The 25,450-nt window shown below is 37.5% G+C and overlaps 1 protein-coding gene across 1 annotated transcript in view; it reads left to right on the top strand.

Moving 5' to 3' along the window:
• DTNB (dystrobrevin beta) overlaps positions 1-25,450 on the top strand; it is a 511,730-nt gene that overhangs the window by 118,656 nt on the left and 367,624 nt on the right. The window contains exon 5 of the mRNA XM_042780738.1: positions 14,281-14,435. Coding sequence (XP_042636672.1) covers positions 14,281-14,435 — 155 coding nt within the window. The remainder of the gene's footprint in view (positions 1-14,280; positions 14,436-25,450) is intronic.

Here is a 25,450-nt window from a genome sequence, read left to right as displayed (position 1 = left end):
CAACAATATGCCAAGTACCAGCTCTACAGAAATATAGCAGAGATTTTATCATAGAAACTTACCAAGATTACAAAGTCAATTAGGATATGCAGTTATGTAATTTTTCTTTTTCTCTTTTTTACTATTTTTCAACAAGTTTTCTCAGTACTGATACAGATGGTGTTTTATATTCATTATCTGGTATCATCATCATTAAACAGATAAAATTCCCACTTTCTTTTTCTTCGTGAACAAAACATAATTTCATTTGTTTCTTTATTTTCTGATATGAAATTATGTTTTGTTCATGAAGAAAAAGAAAGTGGGAATTTTATCTGTTTAATGATGATGATACCAGATAATGAATATAAAACACCATCTGTATCAGTACTGAGAAAACTTGTTGAAAAATAGTAAAAAAGAGAAAAAGAAAAATTACATAACTGCATATCCTAATTGACTTTGTAATCTTGGTAAGTTTCTATGATAAAATCTCTGCTATATTTCTGTAGAGCTGGTACTTGGCATATTGTTGTTGTTAGGTGCCGTTGAGTCGGACCCGACTCATAGCGACCCCTCCTTGGGTTTCTTAGGCAGTATTACTATGGAAGTAGATTGCCCCATCTTCTATCCAAGGTGGGTTTGAACCACCAGCCTTCTGGTTAGCAGTCAGATTCCTTAGGCACTATGCTACCAGAGCTTCCTTGGCATATAGTAAGCACTTAAAATTTTTCCAAATACAAGTTGTTGGTTGAGTGCTAAAAAATAATTATATTTCTCTGTTGTAATTGTGAAAAGAAAGGGCGATATTATGTGAAGTATGAAGGGGATCTTGGAACTTAGGTAATTGTATTTTGATATGGCTTCTGAACTTCTAGAGGAAGTGACCAGTATTTAAGTGGCACAAAAGTATACATGCCAAAGCAGATGTGACATGCCAGTCTGCTCAGAATGCCAGTCATTGTGCTCGTGAATGAATTGATGCAATAAACCATGCTAGGTTACTAATTACTGTTGATGTTGTTGTTATGTGCTGCCAAGTCGGACCCAATTCATACTACTAGGTTTATAGTACTTATAAAGATTTGAAATATGGTCTCTTAATCTTCTTTGTATTCAAAATTTTAGTTTCTTTGCCAGCTGTAGATCTGTTCCATTATCTTTGTTGCAGTGTAATTATCTGGGCTACAGAATGCGTAGTTAACATAAAGTAAATTTTTTAAGTATTGAAATCTAAGTCCACTTTTTAATTTTTGTAATTAAGAATGGACACCACTTAAAGATGTGGCCTGACTCTTCCATTTTAAACAGAATTCACTGATAATAATTGAAAGCTTTCTTTTTTTTAATCACTTACGCATGTGATTCATTGATGCTTTAAGCCTAATAGTGAGGCTTAAGGTTGCTTGCCCATTCTCTGTATGCTCTGAGACTTTTTCAGTTCTTTTTGTTATTGTTAAGTGCTGTTGAGTCAGCTCTGACTCATAGCGATCCTATGTACAACAGAGCAAAGTACTGACTCGTCTGAGCCATCCACACAATTCCTGTTACACTTGAGTCCATCATTGCAGCCAGTGTGTCAGTCCATCTCGTTGAGAGTCTTCCTCTTTTTTTGCTTACCTTCCATTTTACCTAGCATGATATCCTTCTCCAGGGAATGGACCCTTCTGACAACATGAGCAAAGTAGGTGAGACAAAGTCTGGTCATCCGTGCTTCCAAGAAGCATCCCAGCTCCTTCTTCCGTGACAGATTTGTTCATTCTGGTATTTTCAGTATTCTTTGCCAACACCAGAATTCAAAGATATTAGCACTTCTTTGGTCTCCCTTATTCATTGTCCAGCTTTCACATGCGTATGAGGCAATTGAAAATACCAGGGCTTGAGTTAGGCCTACCTTTGTCTTCAGAGTGACATTTTTTGCTCAACACCATAAAGAATACTTATGTAGCACATTTGCCCACTGCAGTACAACATCTCATTTCTTGACTGTTCCTTCATGGGTGTTGATTAGGGACCCCAGTAATATGAAATCTTTGACAACTTCAGTGTTTTCTCCATTAATTGTGATGCTACTTATTGGTCCAGTTGTGAGAAGTTTTTGTTTTATGTTAAGGTGTAGTCCATACTGCAGAAAGTAGTCTTTAAATTTCTTCTGTAAGTGGTTCAAGTTATTTTCACTTTTAACAGGCAAGGTTGTGTCATCTGCATATCGCAAGTTGTTAATGAGTCTTCCTCCAATCTTGATGCCACATTCTTCTTCATGTAGTCCAGCTTCTCGAATTATTTGCTCAGCATGCAGATTGAATAAGTAAGGTGAAAAGGATACAACCCTGACGCACACCCTTCCTGATTTTAAACCATGTAGTATCCCCTTGTTCTTTTCTAACAATACCCTCCTGGTCTATGTACGGATTCCTCATAAACACAATTAAGTGTTCTGGAATTCCCATTCTTCCCAATGTTCTCCATAATTTGTTAAGATCCACACAGTCAAATGCCTTTGCATAGTCAGTAAAACACAAATATCTTTCTGGTATTACTTGCTTACAGCCAAGATCGATCTGACATCAGCAGTGATATTCCTTGTTTCATGTCCTCTTCTGAATTCAGCTTGCACTTCTGCCTATTGTCTGTCAATAGACTGCTGCAAACATTTAAAAATTATCTTCAGCAAAATTTTACTTATGTGTGATATTAATGATATTGTTTGATAATTTCCACATTCTGTTGGATCACCTTTCTTTGGAATGGACACAAATATGGATCTCTTCCAGTCAGTTGGCCAGGTAGGTGTCTTCCACATTACTTGGCATGGATGAGTAAGGGCCTCCAGCACTGCATCTGTTTGTTGAAACATCTCCATGGATATTCCATCAATTCCTGGAGCCTTGTGTTTCACCAGTACCTTCAGTGCAGTTTGCACTCTTCCTTCAGTTCTTGATCATATGTTACCTTCTGAAATGGTTGGACATCAACTGCTTCTTTTTTTGTACAATGACACCATATATTCCTTCCATCTTCTTTTGATGCTTCCTACTTCATTCATTATGTTGCCCACAGAATCCTTCAATAGTGCAACTCGAGGCTTGAATTTTTTCTTGAGTTCTTTCAGCATGAGAAATGCCAAGTGTGTTCTTCTTCACATATTTCATTATAATACTGCATCTTCTCAAGCTGCTCTTTGAAATCTTCTCTTCAGCTCTTTTACCTTATCGTTTCTTCCATTTGCTTTAGCTATTCTCTATTCAAGAGCAAGTTTCAGTCTCTTCTGACATCCATTTTGGTCTTTCCTTCCTTTCCTGTCTTTTCATTGACATTTGATTTCTTCATGGATGATGTTCTTGATACCATCCCACAACTCATCTGGTTTTTGGTCATTGTTGTTCAGTGCATCAAATCTATTCTTTAGATGGTCTCTAAATTCAGATTGGGTATAATCAAGGTCATATTTTGGCTGTCATGGACTTGTTTTAATTTTCTTCAGCTTCAGCTCAGTCTTGCAGTGAGCAATTGATGGTCTATTCCATAGTCAGCTCCTGGCCTTGTTTTGTCTGAGGATATTGAGGTTCTCCGTTACCTCTTTCCACCAATATAGTTGATCTGATTCTTGTGTATTCCATCTGGTGAGGTCCATGTGTATAGCCACCATACGTTGTTGAAAAGTATTTTCAATGAGTAAGACCGTGGTTTTGCAAAATTCTATCATGTGATCTCCAGCAAAATTTCTATTACCAAGTCCATATTTTCCAACTACCAATGATTCTCTTTTGTTTCTAACTTTTGCATTCCAATCACCAGTAATAGTCAATACATCTTGATAGCATATTTGGTCAATTTCAGACTGCAGAAGTTGGTAAAAATCTTCAGTTTCTTCATCTTTTGCTTTAGTGGTTGGTGTATAAATTTGAATAATAGTAGTATTAACTGATCTTCCTTGTAGGCGTGTGGATATTAACCTGTCACTGACAGCATTGTTCTTCAGGATAGATTTTGAAACATTCTTTTTGATGATGAATGCAATGTCATTCCTCTTCAATTTGCCATTCCCAGCGTAGTAGACCATATGATTGCCTAATTCAAAATGCCAAAACCCTAGTCTATTTCAGCATATTAATGCCTAGGATATTGATCTTTGTGTTCCATTGCATATTTGACAACTTCCCAATATTCCTACTTTCATACTTTGCAGTTCAGTTCTTGAGGTCGTTGTGTGTGTGTGTGTGTGTGTGTATTCCCTTATCACACACTGGCAAATGTGATGGTATTATCAGTGTATCTGCTTCTAGAAATCGTTTGTTTGCTTCTGATTTACTGTTTTTAATATGTCACTGACAGACAAAAAAGATAGCCAAACTTATTAGCAGTCTGTTTAAAGGAAAGATGTAAGTGATTGCTCTCTTATGAGAAAAGCACATGAACTTTCGTAGTTAGAGTGTCATACTGTGAAACGATTGTCTGTTTTGGCTACTATGAGAGACTTTTTTTTTTCCCTTACTTTGTAGTTCTCATTTGTGTCCTAATTATTGAGGTGGCCAATAAATTGGGTAGCCAAAAGTGAGGTGTAACACTATGATGTAACCTCCGGTGTTAAGTAATCATTTATTTACTGTCTTCTATGTTCTTATTCTACAGGTTAGTTCACTGTAGTGGCTGTTAGGGACTACATTGTAATTCAGAAGTAATTAAGTTGTTGTTGTTGTTGTTATTTTCCGTGAAGTCGGACCCAACTCATGGCGACCCTTCCTTGGGTTTCTGAGGCGGTATCACTATGGAACTAGATTGCCCAACCTTCCTTCGAGGAGTGGCTGGTGGGTTTGAACTGCCAGCCTTCTGGTTATCAGTCAAGTGCCTTGGGCACTATGCTACCAGAGCTCCTGTGTAGTTAAGTTAGGGTCCTAAATACCAAAGGTTTACAATCAGAATACAAACTTTAATGATAATTATTATCAAAATTTAAAAAAAGCTAAAATACTCACTGCCGTCGAGTCACCTTGACTCATAGCGACTCCTACTTGGGTTTCAGAGGCAGTATTTCTACGGAAATAGATTGCTCAGTCTTCCTTCTGAGGATTGGCTGGTGGGTTTGGACCACCAGCCTTCTTGTTAGCAATCACATGCCTTAGGCACTATGCCACCAGAGCTTCCTAAAAATAACTTAGACAACAAAATACACAGACTTTATATTCTACTATTTATTAAACAATTCTTCATTGTCAGTTTATTTAACTGTGTGATTTATTTACTTTGCCTAATTCTGCTCTGGTGGTGTAGTGCCTATGGCATCTGACTGCTAACCAGAGGCTGGTGGTTCAAACCCACTAGCCACTCCTCAGAAGGAAGGTTGAGCAATCTACTTCCATAGTGATACAGCCTCGGAAACCCAAGGAGGGGTCACTGTGAGTCTTGATCGAGTCGACGGCAGTGAGTGAGTTTTTTAATTCTGCTCTGATTTTTCTCAGAAACTTAATCCCCTCTTATTCAAACCCTAACTGCTTTTCACTAAAAGATAGAATCAGGTGATTCATAAAATTTATTTTAAAATTTATAGAAAAAAATCTATTTAAGGGGACTCTAACATGCATCAGGAAGACTGTAAAAATATTTATATCCATTGAATCAGTTTACTTCTTGAGTTTATCATAAGGAATTAATCAGAGATGAACCCCGAGTTTTATGTATATTTGTTGCAACACTTGAAATATATGAAAAACTTGAAACAGCTTTAATGTTCAAGAATGAAAGTTTAGTTAAGTTTTGAGACATTCACATAATTGAATATAATGCAATTAAGAATAAGTTCCAGATGAACACGTGTAAATGTAATACAGTTTTAAACTAATTTAGTGTGTACATAGAGAAAGAAAGGAATATAGCAAAATGATAACAGAAATTTCCTCTAGGTTATAGCACAATGGTTTTGTAATAGTAATATTATTAATAATTTCTAATACTTATGCCTTTGCATGTTTTGATAGAACACTTTAATAGTAGAAAAGATGACCTGAGATTTGGTTTACCTGCTTTTGTCCAGGATTGGCTGTTCTCACTAACATTTTACTTACTTGCCTCCTTGATCTTTTATTAACAGGGTATAGGGGAGCCTCCATTTGAAGTTACATTGAGCCAGTTTCTCCTGTTCAAAACTTAGCCTCCTCTGCTGTAGTCTTTTTGTTTTGTTTTGTTTTCTGGTATTTCCCCTCAAGGAGCTTTCATAGAGTTGAGAGCACAACATTGACACATATGAAATGACTGCTGAATAAATGCACTGTAGCAAACATTGGTTTTCCAGAACTATCAAAGGTTGAGTTATTTTGGAGAGTCAAGTATTTGGACACCTGAAAGGTTGTCCCTTGTTCTCGATGATTATAAGTCTTCTGGCCCTAAAAAATTACATTCAGTGCCATTTAGGGGAGCTCTGGTGGTGGAGTGCCTAAGGCATTCAACTGCTAACCAGAAGGCTGGCTGTTCAAACCCACCAGCCACTCCTTGGATCTAAGATTGGGCAATCTACTTCCGTAGTGATACCACCTTGGAAACCTAAGGAAGGTGTTGCTATGAGTCAGACCATGGTCCAACTCGACGGCAGTGAGTTTGGTTTTTTGGCTTTTATCAGACCAACAAACCTGGTCCCTTTTTTTTTTTTTTTTAAATGATTTTGAGTTTTGTTCTACATTGTTCTCTCACTCTATCCAGGATCTCCTGTATAGATCCCCCTCTGAGTGGTTGACAGTGGCAGCTGGATACTGTCTAGTTCTTCTGGTCTCATAGTCATTCAGTCTGAGGATCGCATGATGTACCGGTCCCTTGGACTAATTGTTTCCATGTATCTTTAATTTTCTTCATTCTTCTTTGCTCTGGATGAGGAGAGACCCCTTGTTGCATCTCAACGGCTGCTTGCAAGCTTTTAAGATCCCATTCACTACTCTCCAAAGTAGAATGTGGAACATTGTTTTTGTGTAGCATGTTATACCAGTTGAGCTTGATGTCCCCTGTGACCATGGTCCCAAGCCCATAAGTCCAACTACTTGCTCCCTCTGGGTAGCTGGCTGTGGCCAAGAAGTGACTACAGCCTTGTCCCTTGTCAGCTCTACTGTATACCTGGGAATTCTTACAGAACATACAAATACACTTGTAAAAACATTGTCTACCAACCATATACATGGTCATGGGCACACTACCCCCTGCACAGACATACCTAATAGTTCAGCCTGTCCATCTAACTTTCCACCATATATCACTGTTTAAAAGGCAGAATATTTTTTTAAAGTGTATACACATGTGCAGTTAAGGGCTTCATTATGGAATTTTCATAAGGGAGAAAACCTACTTTTTTTTAAGCTGGAAACAACTAATAGGGAATTAGCACACATTCTTTTAGAGGTGTATAAATAGAAAGAGAATTACTGAGAAATTAATCTGTGATCTGGGAGATAACTTATTCCCTAATGCCAGGAGGGGGCATCAGACCTTAATTGAGAAGTTTAAATTCTTTTGATAATTATATTTTATTGTCTCTGTTTACTTCTTTGGTAAGATCTTTATACACACACACACACACACACACACACACATAAAATCTCACTAGGTTAGAGTCATTATTTGTTACACTTTAGGATTTTTTTAGTGCTGTTCTTAAAGATAAGAGAAGCCTAATCTAGAAATTTTTTTAAAAAATGTATTGTTTTAAACTAGTAGCTCAAGAAGTAATGAATTCCTTCACTATGCCTTCAATTTCTGGACTAGCAATATTCCTGTTAATAAAACAAACATGTTTTTGCTTGTCTCTTATTATTACGAGTCTATTAACTTTTAGTTTCTTTCTTTTTTTTTTTTTTCTTTTTAATGTATATGTTTAAACTTTACTACTTGGATCTAAGTATATGACCACATAACTGATTGTAGCTGAAAATAATACATTTTGGGGAGCTTAGTTATTTTACTTACAGAGTCCTGGTGCTGCAGTGGTTAAGTGCTACACTATTAAATGGAAGGTTGGTGGTTAAAACATACCCAGCTACTTTGAGAAAGACCTGGTGATCCTGCTCCTGTAAAGACTACAGCCAAGAATACCATATGAGAGCAGATCTACTTTGTCACATGGGATTGCTATGAGTTGAAATTGACTCAACAGCACCAAACACAATAGTTATTTCACTATCCAATCCTCCCCCCCTTTTTTTTTTTCTGCTCTGCATTAGTTAGGTGTAGATTTAAAAATTAAATCACTTATTCTCTTCCCTCCTTTGAAGATCGTAAGTTATTCACATCATTGCTAACATCTCCAAAGTGCTCTGTCAGTAGCCTTGAACTGTGACCCACTACTCTGTACCTAATTGCCAGCAGGTTGGTTCTGCTTATGAACTTGTTGATTAGTTCAAATATAGTTAGGTCCAAAGCTGCTAACCAGACGGCTGGCGGTTCAAACCCACCAGCCACTCCTTGGAAGGAAGGTTGGGCAATCCTACTTCCATAGTGATAACTGCCTCGGAAACCCAAGGAGGGGTCGCTATGAGTCAGGGCCGCACGTGACAACAACAACAACAAAGCTATGCAGCTTTATCTTCAGTTTATTTGTTTTGATGAGTTATCACCGTTTTCCCAACCTTAGCATAACCCTAAGTTTTCTATTTCCTTTATTTCCTGCTCCAGTTTGCTGTCACCTATAGTTCTTTCATTGAAAAGTTCTGATTGTGACTCCCTCCTTCCCCTCTTACTGTTACTGCAGTTATCTACACTGTTGCTACTTCATTTGTGCATTATTTGTAAGGTTTTCTAATGCTATCTCCAATTCCATTCCTCTTCTTTAATTCATTCTGTAGGTCATTAGTAGTCTAATCTTCTTGGGACCCCATTTTCTAAATATTTTTTTTCCCCTACAAGAGTTTTTGGAGCTCTGGTGGTAAAGTGCCTAAGGCATTTGACTGTTGACCAGAAGGTTGGCAGTTCAAACCCACCAGCCACTCTGTGGGAGCAATCTACTTCCATAAAGATTTACTGTCTTGGAAACCCACTGTGGGTTGCTGTGAGTAGGAATCAACTTGATGTCAGTGAGTTTGGGTTTTTTTTTTGAGAGTTTTTAGTAAGATCTAGACTAAATTGCCCCATACCTTTTTTTTTCCTTCCTATTTCAGAACTTGCTTTCATAACAAATACTTTTCTTACTCAGTTCTTATTTCCCAATATAAATTGTCAGTCATAGTAAGAATGTTCTCTTCAGCGACCTGTTTCCAGCTTACCATCACTGCCATACATTGTATAAAGTCTTGTCCTATAGACTTTTATCCTACTCTTCACTAGTTGTGTCAAAACCAGTTTTTGACCTCTTTATTCCAAATCTCATCTTTTAAGACCTAGCTTCTAAAGTCTTTTCTTTTAGAACTTTGTTGACATATCCTTCCTATGTATTTTACATCTATTCTAAACTATGTTTTGAAGTATGGTATAATGGACTTTATCTTGGCGTAGATAGGTATGGGCTTACGTCTTGATTTGGCCACTTACTAGCTTATTTTTAAGCTTATATTAATCTTTCTAAGCTACAGTTTCTTTATTTATAAAATTTAAATAATTATGTACTGTGGTGATTATATTTTTGAGTCAGCTTGGCTGGGCCTGGTTGAGTGGCTGGGCAGCTGTTGATAGTATTCCCCATGATGAGACTGGAAATCAACTCCATGGTGGAATCTACTTTGAGCCGCTGAGTAGCTACCTTAGGGATATGGTCTCCTTCCTGTATATAAGGAGAAGCCTTGGGAACAGTCTCTAGCATATGGCACGCTTGAACCCTCCATGTAGCCGTGTCGTTGTTCAGCAGCCTGCCATGCTCTGCCGCCCTTGGGACTTTCAATGGACTTGAATTAATGGCCTGCTGTGTGGTTTGGTAGGTAGCCTCAGGACTGTGCCTTTTTATTTGTCGACCTTGGGCTTGTTAGCCTCAACAGCCAGTAGCTGAGTGAAGATATGCCTCTAGCTTCAATGGGCCAGGAGCAAGAGGCAGAGCTGAACCCCAAGATCATGGGGCTTTCACACAGCCCCTAGAGCCTGGCTCTTGGAACTTGGATTTAAAGCCTTCAATTGCAAGAGAATAAACTCCTGTTTGTAAAGGCCATTCCATTTGTGGTACATTCCTGTCAGAGTGGCACTAGATAACCAGAACACGTGCATACCTTTAATTTTTCCCCCCAAACTTTTTATTGTGACTTGGGTGAAATTTTATAAAGCATGTTCATTTTACATTCAACAGTTCGTACGTATTTTGTGACTGATTACAATCCCCATAATGTAATGGCTTTCCTCCTGCTTTCCCTGTGTCCTTCCCATTTAGGCATTTCTGCTTTCTGGTAGCATAGTGCCTAAGGCACTTGACTGCTAACCAGCAGGCTAGCGGTTCAAACCCACCAGCCACTCCTCGGAAGGAAGGTTGGGCAATCCTACTTCCGTAGTGACACTGCCTCGAAAACCCAAGGAGGGGTCGCTATGGGTCAGGGCTGACTCGATGGCAAATAACAACAACAACAACAACAAGCTTTCTCCTTATGCAAATGCTTCCCTTCTGATCTCTCGTGGTTGATTGTTCTAAGAAGTGCATCTCCCTGGTGTAGTTGTTCATCTTCTCGGCCTGTCTGTTGTTTAACTGAAAGCCACAGGAGTGAGTCCAGTTTTAGGTCCAAACACACACACACACACACACACACAGAGACACACACACACACACTGTTGTCAGAGTAACACAAGGTGATGTTCTATAAAGTCTGGTAGCACTTAGTATTAGGTTTGGTTGTGTTTAAACAAAAACCCAGAATAGTGTTTTTAACAAAGTTTTAGCTTATTCTTCTCTTACGTAAAAGAAGTTTAGAGCATGGTTTTAAACTGATTCTTCCTGGTTCTATGATGGCCAACAAAGCGAAACCAGAATGGACCCCGAATTTTAAACTGTGGGTGAACTGGAATGGTAACTGGAATGGGAGAAATTACTGGTCACTGCCCTGCTAGAAAGATAATCTCCCTCTTAGAAAAGAAGGGCAGTGTGTGTGTGTTGCATAGCAACCAAATCACTTGATTGGCAGAGTTAGAAACAATGGTGACTAGCTGAAAGATGGCAGCTGACTCCACTGCTTTGAAATGTGTGTCATTCTCTACAACCCTGGCAATACACCAACTCATCACTTACTGAAATGGTTAGGTTCCAAAGACCAGGTCATTATGCACAAATTGGCATTATGCAAAAATGGAGGATGACCATGTCAGATCACAAGATGGAGGATAGCTATATCATTACATAACTACCAAATCACTGAGAATCATGGCCCAGCCAAGCTGACACATAACCTTAACCATCTCATTCACCACTACTCTGGCCTTTCGTCTTGGTATTTTTTACTGCCAGACATGTATCGTTAGTGCACAAAATAGTTAGATCTTTTATTACTGTCATAAATGTCAAATGTTGACATCAAGATAATCGATATGTGAGGAGTAGGTGTAATCCAATCTCCCACATCAAGCTCCTGGAAGGGCTCATTATACCTCTTTTGAGTCTCCCATTCCAGGAATTATCTTGTAATTTTTCCTGTTCTATCATTCTGCTTCACCTGAATTTTAAAAATTTGAGTCTGTTCCAATTTCACTTTGTTGGCCATGACTGAACTGGTTTGAAGCCAGATCTGGAGGTAGGTCATCCAGGACTGGTACTGAGATTAAGGCTTTCTCTATCTTTCTGTTCTCCCATTCTAATGAATGACTTGTATCTCAAGATGACCAATGGTCCAGCATGGGTGCTAAGACCTCCAACTATCATAGTTGCATTCCATGCAACAAAAGGAATAATAGAGGGTCTGCTTTTTAGTTTTATCAACTTCCTTTAACTAGCCTTCCTGGAAGTCCCTAAGAGCTTGTCTGCTTAGAATCTTGCTAGCTAGAACTTAGTCATGTGACTACACCTTGCTAAAGAGAGGCTTAGTATTTTTTGTTGTGAAAGTGTAAACTCTTAGTTGGATATGTTGCTGCATCAAATAAAATCAGTGTTCTGTTGATAAGGAAGAAGAAGATAATGACTACTGGGTGACTATCAGCAGTCTTGGTTTTCGGTACCTATCATGGTGCTTGGCACATAGTGAAGCTTGACAAATACATACTCTTTAGGCCTTTATCCTTTTTGTTATGTTTAAAGTCAGTTTAGCTCTTAATTCTTCTTTGCTTCATATATATCTTCTTTTTCCAGCTGTGCAGTTAAGGTCCACCACACTTCTATATTGGATCAGTAATGGAAACTTTCTACATATTTGTTAACTAATTGAATTTATTTCCTTTAGAGTCACATTTCTAGTAGCCTTTTAATTGATTTCCCCCACTTTCTGGGTATTTAATACTTTTCCTTCAACTACAAGGAGCTCTGTTAACATAGTGCTTGAGGCATCTGACTGCTAACTGGAAGACTGGTGGTTCAAACCCACCAGCCGCTCTGCAGAAGCAAGACTGGGCAATCTATTTCCATAAGAATTTACCGCCTCGGAAACCCAGTGGGGGTCACTATGAGTCAGAAGTGACTCGACGACAGTGGGTTTGGTTTTTTTGGTTTCAACTACAAACCAGCCGCTGTTGTGAAAGGATATATTGAGGATTTTTGTTCCTTTAGTAATTTTCTGGTTTTTTTTTTTTTAAATGCTCTAAAAGTTACATTGTAGAGTTGATAATTTAACATTTTATCATTCTTTGATTAATGTATCTTTTTTAAAAAAGTTTTTCTCCACCTAGTGCTTCAGGATAAATTCCCCAAATGGAACCTAAACAATAATGCATTATGTATATGTTACATACATCTATTATACATGTTGTTGTTGTTGTTATGTGCCTTTGAGTCGGACCCGACTCATAGCGACCCCTCTTTGGGTTTCCGAGGCAGTATCACTACGGAAGTAGGATTGCCCAACCTTCCTTCCGAGGAGTGGCTGGTGGGTTTGAACCGCCAGTCTATTACACATAGATCTCTAATATTCCTGCTAAGAATATATAGGGTATGAGTTTTTCAAAATGCTGTGTTTGGAAAGGCATTGAGAAATTAATGTTTTCTCTGTGCATATTTAACTCACTAATTGCTTTGTCAGGAAGCTCAATAATTTAAAAAAGCTTAGGGCACATTTCTTAGCCAAATTATTCTTGAGGTCTTGGTTATTTTTCTTTTTCTCCCAACTATGGATAAGAGTTAGGACACAGGAAACTCTCTCTTTTCAAGAAGATAAAGAAATAATAGTAGTACCAGAAATGTCTTTCCTTGCTAATTGGCCCAGACTTTATGTAAAAAATAGGGTCTTCTAGTTTTAAAGTGTCTTGAGATATAAGAGTTTATGTGGGTTCTCTATATTCCACTTTGGAACTTGCTGAGCAGAATATTTTAAACATACCCTTTGTTCTCCTCACATGTATTCCTTCAGAGGTGTATACATCATTAGTATATGAATATAAAAATGTAATACCATTTCTTTCATACCTCCACCACCATTTTTAAATATTTTCATGTATACTGAAACATGCATATATCTTATTATAAATACATATTCAGATGTTGAGAAATATAGACAAGTACGCTACTCCAGATTTCTTGGAACGAAGTGAGGTATAAATAAATACAGTAAAAACTTCTATGTCATCTAGTTATGTGCACTCAAAAATAGTACATAAGTAAACACATGAATGGTTATTTGATTTGATGTTTAGGTAGAATAGTAATTGGTGGGAAAGATACTCATCAGTAAAGTAAATAAAATGATTATGCATATTTGACTCACTAATTTATTGGTCAGGAAGCTCAACAGTTTGCAAAAAGCTTAGATCACAGTTCTTTGAAAAGTTGTTTTTGAGCTGCTGGTATTTTTTTCTTTTCTGCCCAACAGTAGATGAGAAGAAGGAGCTCTGGTGGTGCTGTGGTTAGAGCATTGGGCTGTTAACCAAAAGGCTGGTGATTCAAACCCACCAGTTGCTCCATGGGACGAAGTTGAGGCAGTGTGCTTTCATAAAGATTTATAGCCTTGGAAACCCTCAGTGGAAGTTTTATTCTGTCCTATAGTATAGGGTCACTATGAGTCAGAATCGACTCAATGTCAACGGGCAGGTAGATGAGAAGAAAGGAATAACTGACTGGACATATAAACAACAATGCTAATAAAACTAAGAATAGTTCTAATGTTAACTCAAAATCATAATACCTTAATGATATTTTTTAACTGGTATAACCAATGACATATAGCCATTTATTTAAAAACTGATGTTTCTTTATAGTTTGACTTTTTGGTTTTGTTCTCATAGATGTTTTCTCCCAGATGTCAGATTCCAATGGCTTATTGATATTTAGCAAGTTTGACCAGTTTCTGAAGGAAGTTCTGAAGCTCCCAACAGCTGTCTTTGAAGGGCCATCATTTGGTTACACAGAGCACTCAGTCCGCACCTGTTTTCCACAGCAGGTAAGGACAGTTTTATAGACTTTAGGACTAGAATAGACCTCATTCATCCTTCTACCTTTTACTAGATTTCACCACATTAGATTCCAGTCTAAGAATATAGGTCTTGAGTAGGGGAGGAGATAGAGCTTTAAAACTGGGAGGTTGAACAAAAAAGGGGGAGGGAAAATATAAATTTACCCAAGAACTCTTTTTTCGGGGGAGGAGGTCTGCTCTGAAAATCAGGATAACATTTGAAATACTTTACTGAAATTTTAAAGAAAAATGCTTAAGATGTAGTGTTTATATTATTGCTACCAGGCATATATCACTTTCCCAAGTGAGTTTTTATAACTGAAATACAGGCAGTTTGATATTAAACTTTATAATTATTTACTGAGCTCTGAAGACAAAGAGTGCCGTACAGCCTTCAGTTACATCCCTCAGCAATACATTGCCATTTTCATATGAAAGAAAATGGGTTTGGTTTCTTGTTTATTTGTGGGTTTCTTTTTGTGGTCTTGACCTAGAGGTTGGTATGAATATATTCCTTTGATCTTAACTGGGCTTCAAAGAATTGGGAGCAAAGTGGACTCTGGCTGTAACATTTGTATGTTTAGGTAGAAGTTAGATAAAAGGAGTTTACTGTTAAACTTACTTAGAAAGTTTTGGAAAGTGTGGAAAAAAAAATCTGTGGTATAATTAATGGGTAAATGATGAATAAGAAACAGTGTATTAATGTAGTCTGAAAGTTTCTCTATATACAACAATACTTATTAATTACAAAGGAAGCATGGTAACTTTACAGTGGAGAGACCTGTGGGATACTCCCAGAGCCAAGTGATCGAAGTCCACATCACCAATAATGGAATACACTGATTTCACAGGCCTCCTGGTAAGATGCATTGGAAGTACACAGTATCACTTCTGTGGTGCTCCTGCTAAAAATGCATAAGCTGAAGCTAATCTTGAGGAGACATCAAATACACCCCCACGTGAAGGTGTTTCTACAGTATAACTAACCTGTATGCTTCAAAAGGGTCTGTGGGTGGCACAAATGGTTCAAACCCATCCAGAGGCACCTTGTAAGAAAGGCCTAGTGATCTGCTTCTGTAAAGATTACAGCCAAGAATGGCCAGACATTGTCACTCATACTTTGGTCATGTTGTCAGAAGGGAGAAGGATGTCACTGGAGGAGGATATCATGCTGGGTAGAGTGGAGGGGTCAGCGAAAAAGGGGAAGACCCTCGATGAGATGGATTGACAGTGACTACAGTGATGGGCTTAAGCATAGCAGGGATAATGGATGGCGCAGGACAGGGTGTTGTTTCATTCTGTTGCACACAGGATCACTGTAAGTGGGGACCAATTGACAGCAGCTAACAACAACAGTAAGCATAAGAGGAGCCCTGATGGCACAGTTGTTAAAGTGCTCAAGTGTTAACTGAAAGGTCAGCAGTTCAAATCCAACAGCCACTCTATGGGACAAGGATGTGGCAGCCTGCTTTTGTAAAGATTTACAGCCTTGGAAACCCTATAGGGCAGTTCTAGTCTGTGTTACAGAGTCACTGTGAATCAGAACTGACTCAACAGCATTGACTTTGGTTTTTGGTTTAAATGTATCCTGGTCCAATAATGTTCTGCAAGTATTGAAATGCCCTTCAGAGATTTAAGTGAGGATACATATGACGTGGAAACGATGAATGACTCTCTTTCATTTTCATTCCATATTCGTCTCTGCTGCTGCTGCTGCTGCTATAGTGGTAGCATCATCTCAAACGGTTGTCCATACTGTACTCTGGAATAGTCTTGTATGTATATGTGGCTTTTCATACAAGATGTTACCTGGAAGTCAGGCTAAAATACATTCAAGTTTTGGAATGCTGCTACTAAGTAAAATAGTGTCCAAATGGGAAATAGAGTATATACAAAGACGTTTCAGTGAAGAGCATCTCATGATACTTGACAATGGATCACAGTTATGTGGAATATTAAACCTAATATAATCTTTGATTTAATTGTAATATAACTGCTTTAATGAGACCTCAATGTTAGAATAACAGTTTAAAATGTTGAATAATGTATGTAAAAAAATCTTATTGTTCATTCTAAGGATGCTGTCTAGGATTCTGCAGGTTATTCTATGATATGACTGAGGCCTTTGAACTCCTAAGCTGCCTGTTGCTTTTCACCTGGCTCAGATTTCTGAAAAATAAGCTGGTGTTTTGATATATGCTATAGGAGCTCTGGTAATATAGTGCCTAAGGCACTTGACTGCTAACCAGAAGGCTGGCGGTTCAAACCCACCAGCCACTCCTCGGAAGGAAGGTTGGGCATTCCTACTTCTGTAGTGATACTGCCTCGGAAACCCAAGGAGGGGTCGCTATGAGTTGGGGTCAACTCGATGGCAAATAACAAACAAAACAAAAATGGGAGAGTCAGAGGAGCTGTCTCAGCCTAGAGGGAACTTAAGTTTTGTTACGTCCATGAACAAGATAAAAAAGCCTTGGAAGAAATACGAAGTACTGATGTAGTGACCTGAAAATGAGACTGTTTGAACATAGTTTCAAAATCAAGCAATAATTAAATTTAATGAGGTTAAAGTTTCTTTTTGAAAATGAGCTTTTCCCATATAGTTTGCCCATAGTATGCATTTCTCTAACGTGAATGAGCTGACACATGATCAAGTGGGAGGAATGATGTGGATGGATGTAATGTGGAAACTGGGTTGGTTCATGTGCAGTTTTCCCAGCATATTGATCTCTTGGGCTGAACAAAGTAGTGATCATAATCAAAGAGAAAATACGATTATTTTAAGAAAAAAATGGAAAATCCTGCAGAAAGACCTTCCTATAGTGAAAGAAGTTGCTGATTTAGAGGATGCATGAACTGCTTCACTTTCTACAATGTTATGGTGATAACACTGTGAATATAGATGGAAAAGTTATGAAGACATTTCTCCCTCTGTTTAAATAAAAGAAGAAAGAAAGAAAAGAAAAGATTGATCATGTTAAGCTATCCAGCCTGGATCTGATTTTTAATTTTGATGAAACTGCTCTGTCTTGGAAGTTGTACTGCCTCAAAGACGCTTATCGTGAAGAAGGAAGAAGTGCCCCAAGATTTAAAGCTGAAAGGGCTAATATCTGACAATCTCATGGTACAAATGCCCATGAAGATTTGTGGTGCTGGTATTATTAGTATTGTAATTGTTTTGGTAGTTCTCAGTTTACAGAGCTGTAAAGGTTTTAGTGGTTTGTTTTTACCTTGTTTTTCTCATATGCCTTATTTTAATTCTGCAGTTTTGCACATTGCACAGTTTTTCAAGAATGCCTGTGTTGTGTTATAGCAAAAATGATTTTTGTAATAATATGCAGGGAACTGCATAGTTGTATATTTTAATGTAGTTTTAATTCTAATTCTCTTCTAAAAAGTAGCTTCTGCCTGCTTTTCACAAACTAACCCAAAATAAGCGACAGTTTTTTGGTTTTTTTGGGGGGGTAATTCAGTTTTTAGGAACAAAACAAAAAGTAAAAGCATTTTTAAATTAATTCAACAGAAGACATCTACCAGAATAGCTAAAATTCAGTGATTGACACATCAGATGTTGAAGAAGATGTGGGTCAAGCACAGCATTTATATATTATCAGAGTATGAAATGGTACAGTCTTTTGGAGGAACAGTTGTTTCTTATAAATCAAAACAGACCAATGGCCTAGCAATTCCGCTCTAAGTATTTACCTAAGAGAAATGAAAACTATTATAAAGTGTCTTATAGATGAATACTGACAACACAATCAGAGAGGGACAAATATTGTATTAGTTCATTGTTGTAAAAAGTCAAGGGAAGGTTTGTATGTGGAAAGAAACTTTCTTTGTTGGTTACTGGGGCAGGGGAGGGGAGGGGAGGAAACACTGCAAAAATTATAAAAAAAAAAAAAAAAAAAAATACTGACAACAGCTTTATTCATAATAGCCCCAAACTTGGAAGCAGCTAGGTGTCTGTCATAATAAAATGTTGGAGTAAAGGTTATCCCAAGAGATAATAGGTATGAAATTTGCTTCAAGATAACCCATTTTGGAGAGAGCATGGAGGCAGAGTGGCAGTTAGCCAGGTGTTGAGCATAGTGAGGCTGGATGAAGAGGCATGTTATATTATTCTCTCTATTTCAGTATATTTTTTAAGAATTTAGGAACAGAAAAAGTAATCCTGGTGGTAAATTTGTGTTTGTGATTACTATCTGAACAAAATACAGTGTTAATGTAGTTCTCTAAGCATAATCTTTTGGTGAGTACACCAGATATATTAATATTGCTTTACATTTATTTGTTAACTACCAAATTGACTTTAAAGGCATCAAACTTATTAAAAAATAACTGAATATATTCAAATTCTCCCTTTTTCTCTTTTTTCCCCAAACTTCAGAGTTTTAGAAATATTTCTCTTTAGAAAGATGATTGCTATTTGTTTTATTATTCATTTTCTAAGTCTTCATATTTAGTTTGAAGAATTTAACCCAACCTGGAGGGAATTTTAAATTTGATACTTTAAATTTATATGAAAAGAAAACTTGGGGGAGGGGGAAGCTGTTAGAGAGTGAGATGGGAAAGAGATGCATTCTTTCAGTCAGCATATCCAGGAGATACTGTTGATAACACTCTATTAGATGCTATTTCATATTTTTCCTTGAGTCAAAGGAGGTGGTGAGTAGGAATATGTAATATGATTACACTGTTGCTGATGGATTTTCAGACTAACAAGAATATTTCATGTCTGATTACACTTTGCCCAGCATAAGACCTGTAGCTGTATCCCAAAATGACTTTTCTTACGGCTTTATCTTTGAGGGAAGATGTTTTTTGGATATTCTGACCTTGTTTTCCTGCACTACAAATAAAGTTTGGCAAGAATAGCCAGGCACTTGTATGGGTATATTCATAGGAAGTCTAGTTAGGGAGATTTTAAGGTCTCCATTAAGAAGCTAATTGTCTCACCACAGCATTAATAACAAAGTTCAAAAAACGTAGAAAAGAACAAATGATGACAAGGGTGTAGAAAGACTGGAACCCTAATAGACTGCTGGTGAGATTATAAAATGGTACAACCACTGTATGGTGCTCCCTCAAAAACTTGGAAATAGAAATACCATATGATCCAGTAATTACACAACTAGGTATATAGCCTACAGAAATAAGAGCAGTGACACAAATAGATGTATGCAAACCCATGTTCATTGTAGCACTGTTTATAATAGCAAAAAAGGTGGAAACAACCTAAGTGTCCATCAACAGATGAATGGAAATGGATCAACAAACTGTGGTGTACACACACAATGGAATACCATGCAGTGTTAAAGAGAAATAATGAATCTGCAAGACACCTTGTAACATGGATGAACCTGGAGGACGTTTTGCTGAGTGAAAATTAGTCAGTTACAGAACAACAAATATTGTATGAGACCACTATTATAAAAAGTCAAGAAAAGGTTTTCACCCAGAAAGAAACATTCTTTGATGGTTATAGGGATAGGAAGGGAAGGGAGAGTAAATCACTAACTAGATAATGAAGACATATTAACTTGCGTGAAGGGAAAGGCAATATACAATAAGGGGGAGGTCAACACAAAATGATCAAGGGAAAGGAAGACACTAGAAGGAATATAAGAGTTAAAGTCAACAGATGTACTATTGCATATACAATTCTGCTATAACAGTAATAACAATCCATGAACGGATACATGGACAGACAAACCAGCTGAACAGGTGTGGTAAGGTAAATGGGACTACACTCATGAATACATATAAGTTTGACACAGGATATTTCTACATAAGTATTCATATGTGCTACAAATGTATCTGTGAATATATTTCAGCCTGTGGGTGCAAAGTTATGAAAACTTCTTAACCATAACAAAATACCTTGAGGAAAAAAGTCACTGGGCCTGGGGGATCAGGACCGTAGTCTCAGGGAACATCAAGGTCAATTTGCATAAACATAATCCACAAAGAGAATTTTCTACATCCTACTTTTGTGAGTAGCAACTGGGGTCTTAAAAGCTTGTTAGTGACCATCTAAGGTACAATTATTGGTCTCTCTCCATCCAGAGCAAAGAAGAATGAAGAAAATAAAAGATGCATGGAAACAGTTAGTCCAAAGGACTAATGGACCACGTGAATGTCAGCATCCATGAACCTGAGACCAGAAGAACTAAATGGTGCCCGGTTACCACTGCTGATCACTGTGAAAGGGATCACAGTAGAAGATTCTGTATAGAGTGGGAGAAAAATGTGAAACAAAACTCAAAAACAGAAACACAGCTTTGGTCTGATAGAGACTGGTGTAACCCCTAAGACTACGGCCCTTACTTACCCTTCAAGCCTGGAACTGAAATCACCATGTGGCTCAATTTTCAGCCAGATGATAGGTCTATAGGGTGAACAGTAACACCAGGGAGGTACATACTTCTTAGCACAATCCACCATTCCAAATCTGCCCAGAGTAAAAGTTCAGAAGGCAGGAAGGGATAAGAAATAGGGATGAATGGAAATGAGAAAATACTGGGAGGAAATGGGATGAGTATTATTAGGTTGTGGCATTGCAATCAATGTCCTGAAACAAAATGTGTATGAATTTGTTCTGGTTCCCTAGTGCTGCTCTGACAGGAATATACCACAGATGGAATGGCTTGAAGAAACAGGAGTTTATTCTTATAATTTGGAGGCTTTAAGTCCAAGTTCAAAGTGCCAGGCTCTAGGGGCTAGCTGAAAGCCCCTCGACCTTGGGCTTTAGCTCTGCCTCTTGCTCCCTGCCCACTGAAGCCAGAGGCATCTCTTCACTCAGACAGCTACTGGCCACTGAGGCTAACAAGCCCAAGGTCAACAAATAAAATGGCACAGTCTCAATGTTACCAAACCACATGACAGGCCATTAATTGAAGTCTGTTGTAAGTCCCAAGGTCAGCAGAGAATGGCAGGCTGCTGAACAACAACACAGCTACATGTGGGGTTCAAGCATGCCATAAGCTAGAGACCATTCTCAAAGCTGTTTCTCATAAAGGGGAAGCAGACCACATACCCAAAGCAACTACTCAGCTCCTCACAGTAGATTCCACCATGGAACTGATTACCAATCTCATCATGGGGAATACTATATCCAGCTGTCCAGCCACTCAAACAGGCCCAGCCAAATTGACACACAAACTTAACCACCACAGAACTGTTGAATGGAAAACTAATTTTCTCTGTAAACTTTCACCCAAATCACAATAAAAGTTTGAAAAATTAAAAAATAAATAAGCCAATGGCATTGAGTCAATTCCAACTTATGGAGACCCCATGCGTGTCAGAGCAGAACTATGCTTTATAGGGTTTTCAGTGGCTGATTTTTCAGAAGTAAATCACCTGGCCTTTCTCCCAAGGTACCTCTGGGTGTATATTCCGTCCTCCAGCCTTTTAGTTAACAAGTGAGCATGTTAGCTGTTTGCATGACCCAGAGGCTCCTGTGATCTCCATTAGCAACTCCTTTTTGCCATATAATGTAGCATAGATTATTATCATATTTCATTGATTTATCATGTTTTACTATCTTAGTCTCTGATACATCCTATAGTCAATGTTATCTTACATTTGCTGGTTAGGCAGTGGTTTTGACATAGCTGTAGTTTCCTACACATGCATAAATTTACTTACAGCTGTTTATATTGGTATAACGTCAGTTGTTACCACCTTTAGTACTATATGTGTTGTCACTTAAAATGGCCTTAGGAAGTGTGAACTGTCTTTGACATTGAACAAAAAGATACTGTGTGCACAGGAAGACACGAGCATGGTACAGAAGGGAATAAATTTTACATTAGTGAAACAAATGTTCATAATTGGAAGAACTCCATATTTTCTTGCAAATCAACAATAAGGTGCTGTACAGAACCTTTTTTAAAAAATAAATAAATTAATATACCTACAGTGGATGAAACGGAATTCTTATTTGTTTCTTCATGAAATACGGCCAAAAGAATTTCTTGTCACTCCAAGCAGTGAAGGCAAAAGAAATTGCCAGATCCCTTTGAAGAGATGAAAGAAATTTCACTTCATCAATACGCTGGTGTAACTGATTTGACATGTCATGAAGGATTATTCTTAATTAAATCATTGAATTAATTTAATTGGCTGAATGTTTTTCTTAGTGATAAGAAAAAATATAATGGTACATCTTATGGATGATGGTGTTTTAGATTGGATGAAATATAGCATATAAAATGGATTTTATTATGATTAGGTCTATGTAATGATACTCTTATCATTGACATTAATAGAGATTGAACAAGATTATAGAGGCCTAGAAGTGAGGTTTTGCTGTAGTTGGGCTGATGGAAATGTATCACTAATTGATTCCTTAGATAGAAATGACAGGTGGCTCCAAGATGGTTTTCTTTTATTAAAAACATGTTTGTTATGTAGCAATGCTTATTGTATACATGCTATAGGAAAGGCCCCCACTCTCAGTTATAACACATGAGCTGAACACAAGTCCTCACGTGGTCAGTCATATTTCACTGCCTGAAGCCTGTGGGCAGAACTGAAAGCTACTGGTCAGAAAGTGTTGGGGGCTGTTGGTTCAGCCCTTTCTCCAGTGTTCACTAGCAGCACAGACAAGCATGCACTCCCATCCTGAACCTCTGATATCTCTCTTCACTCCAGTGCCTTCTTATTTGCTAGTCTTCAGGTAAAACAAAAATTTCTTACCAGAAAATCGAGGACTTCGATCTCTGAGTCACTTGGTTTGGTTTTTTCATTCCTTTCAGTCACAAGCAAATTTGAGTTTAAATTGTCACTTTAAAATACAGTTCTGCTGATGGCCTCATCCTGCTTAAAAAATTCTTATACCACCATATTGAGTATTGAATGAGGGTCTTAGATATTGCCACAGTGCCTTAGTGGTTGTAAAATTTTGCATTCCTACTAAAAGTGTATAAGGGTGTCTGTTTTTTCATAGCCTTGCCAACAGCATCTGAATTTTTGACAGTCTGATAGGTGAGAAGTAATAGTTTAGTCTCAAATTTCATTTCTCTTAATGTTGAGTAATGTACATTTTAAAGGGGTAAAAGGAGTCACACTTCTTATCTTTGCCTCTCCCAGTAACCATTGCCAACGAAGTCCTCGTGTTTCAAACCTCAGCTAAAATATCACCTCTTCTCTGGTGTTCTTAATCTTTTAATGTAGGATTAATTGTTCCCTCTTCTGAACTCCCAGGACATGTTATATATAGCTCAGTAATGCCAGAAGGGATGGACCTTGTTCTCTTTCAGTTTTGTATCTCCAGTGATTAACTGGAGTGTGTGGAAAATAATACTTACTAAATATTTGTTGAGTTAATTGAATAATGATTCAAAATCAAATATGATATGAGGAAATTAGTATTTTGGGGCTTGAATTTCAACTGAAAGCTTAAAGCACATGCAAGTAATTGTAACTTTGTTTTCATTGATATTTTCCCATGATTTTCTCAAGTAATAAGTCTTTACAGTGAGAGAATTATAGTATTTTAGAGTTTTTAAGTTTTCTCAATCTTTCTTTTAACGGCAGTAACTAAAAATAACACTAATAAAAAGCATAGCAATCTCATATTTTTGTCTTATTACAAATTACTTTATGTTTTCGAAGTCCAGAATAAATCTGTGTTGTGTTTAAGGGTACTGTGTGATGTTATTTGAAAGGCTGACCCAAGCACTAGTCCTGTAACGCTGTTGTTGTTGTCATGTGTTGTCGAGTCGGACCTGACTCATAGCGACCCCTCCTTGGGTTTCCGAGGCAGTATCACTACCAAAGTAGATTGCCCCATCTTCCTTCCGAGGAGTGGCTGGTGGATTTGAACCGCCACCTTTCTGGTTAGCAGTCAAGTGCCTTAGACACTATGCTACCAGAGCTCCCGTCCTGTTAATGTTATGTTTGCCCTTGTCAGATAAAATATTTCTATAACTCTGTATAAAAGTCCATATAAAAGAGTTTTCATCTGGGAGGTTTTAAAAATACTGTTTTCAAGATAACTAAATTTCATATCTTGTTTAACTGATTACAAAGTAAGCAATAGGACAGTGGATAAGAAATATTTGTTTCTTACACTTGGGGGAATAGGACTTTTTAATGGATATGACAGAGTTGGAAATTGTAGCTGTGATACCATGTGGCTAAGTTATTTTATTTGTTTTCACATTATTTTAGTAATAATGGATTTCTAGTTTTTTGAGGAATAATTTCATTACCCTGTTAAGAAAGGAAGACAGAGTAAAAGGTAGAGGGAGGTGAGAGAATGGCATCTAAGATAATAACTGCCAAGCTCTCAGAAGAGCAAAGGGTGGGGAGGCAGGCGAAAAACGGAAATACTCTTCTCTAAGAGAAATATGAGACTACATAAAAAGATAGAGCCTCAGTGTTCTCTAGGGGAAGGCATAAATAAATCATGTGTTTTTGCTCAGTGGATTAAACATCTGTGAAAATGATTAGAAATGAAGGCCTTGTAGCAAAACAATAAAATGTTTAATGAAATGCTAAGCGCAAAAGCAGATCACATATTTTATCTACACTGTGTTCATAATTATGTAGAAATATATATGCATCTGGGAAATACAGGAAAATAAGAATTGTGTTGGGCGTGTGCATTATTCTCATTTTTGTTACAGTTTTTGTCATAAATAATATTCTGCTGTAAAAAATAAGAAGAAATGTGAAGAATGTGTTCAACTCAACAGCAAGAACGAAACAAAACCAAACCCAAAAAAAGGGAGAGGAAAGTACCAGCCTACCTTTTACATAGTTATTTACTGAGTCACAGAATTTTAGAGCTAAGAATTCTCTTCCAGCAGTTCTCAAGCTTTTGGTCTTAGCACCTCTTTACACTCTGAAGATTATTGAAGACTCCAAAAGGTTTATTTTTAAAATTGTTATTTGGGTGAAAATTTACAGAGCAAATACACTTTCCATACAGCAGTTCACATACACTTTGTCTCATTACATTGACCACAATTTACCACAATGCAATATCTCCC

Source organism: Orycteropus afer, unplaced genomic scaffold, assembly GCF_000298275.1.
Source record: "Orycteropus afer afer isolate SDZICR_OR568_19922 unplaced genomic scaffold, OryAfe1.0 scaffold00058, whole genome shotgun sequence".
Classification (NCBI taxonomy): domain Eukaryota; kingdom Metazoa; phylum Chordata; class Mammalia; order Tubulidentata; family Orycteropodidae; genus Orycteropus; species Orycteropus afer.
This window is presented reverse-complemented; position numbering and strand designations above follow the sequence as displayed.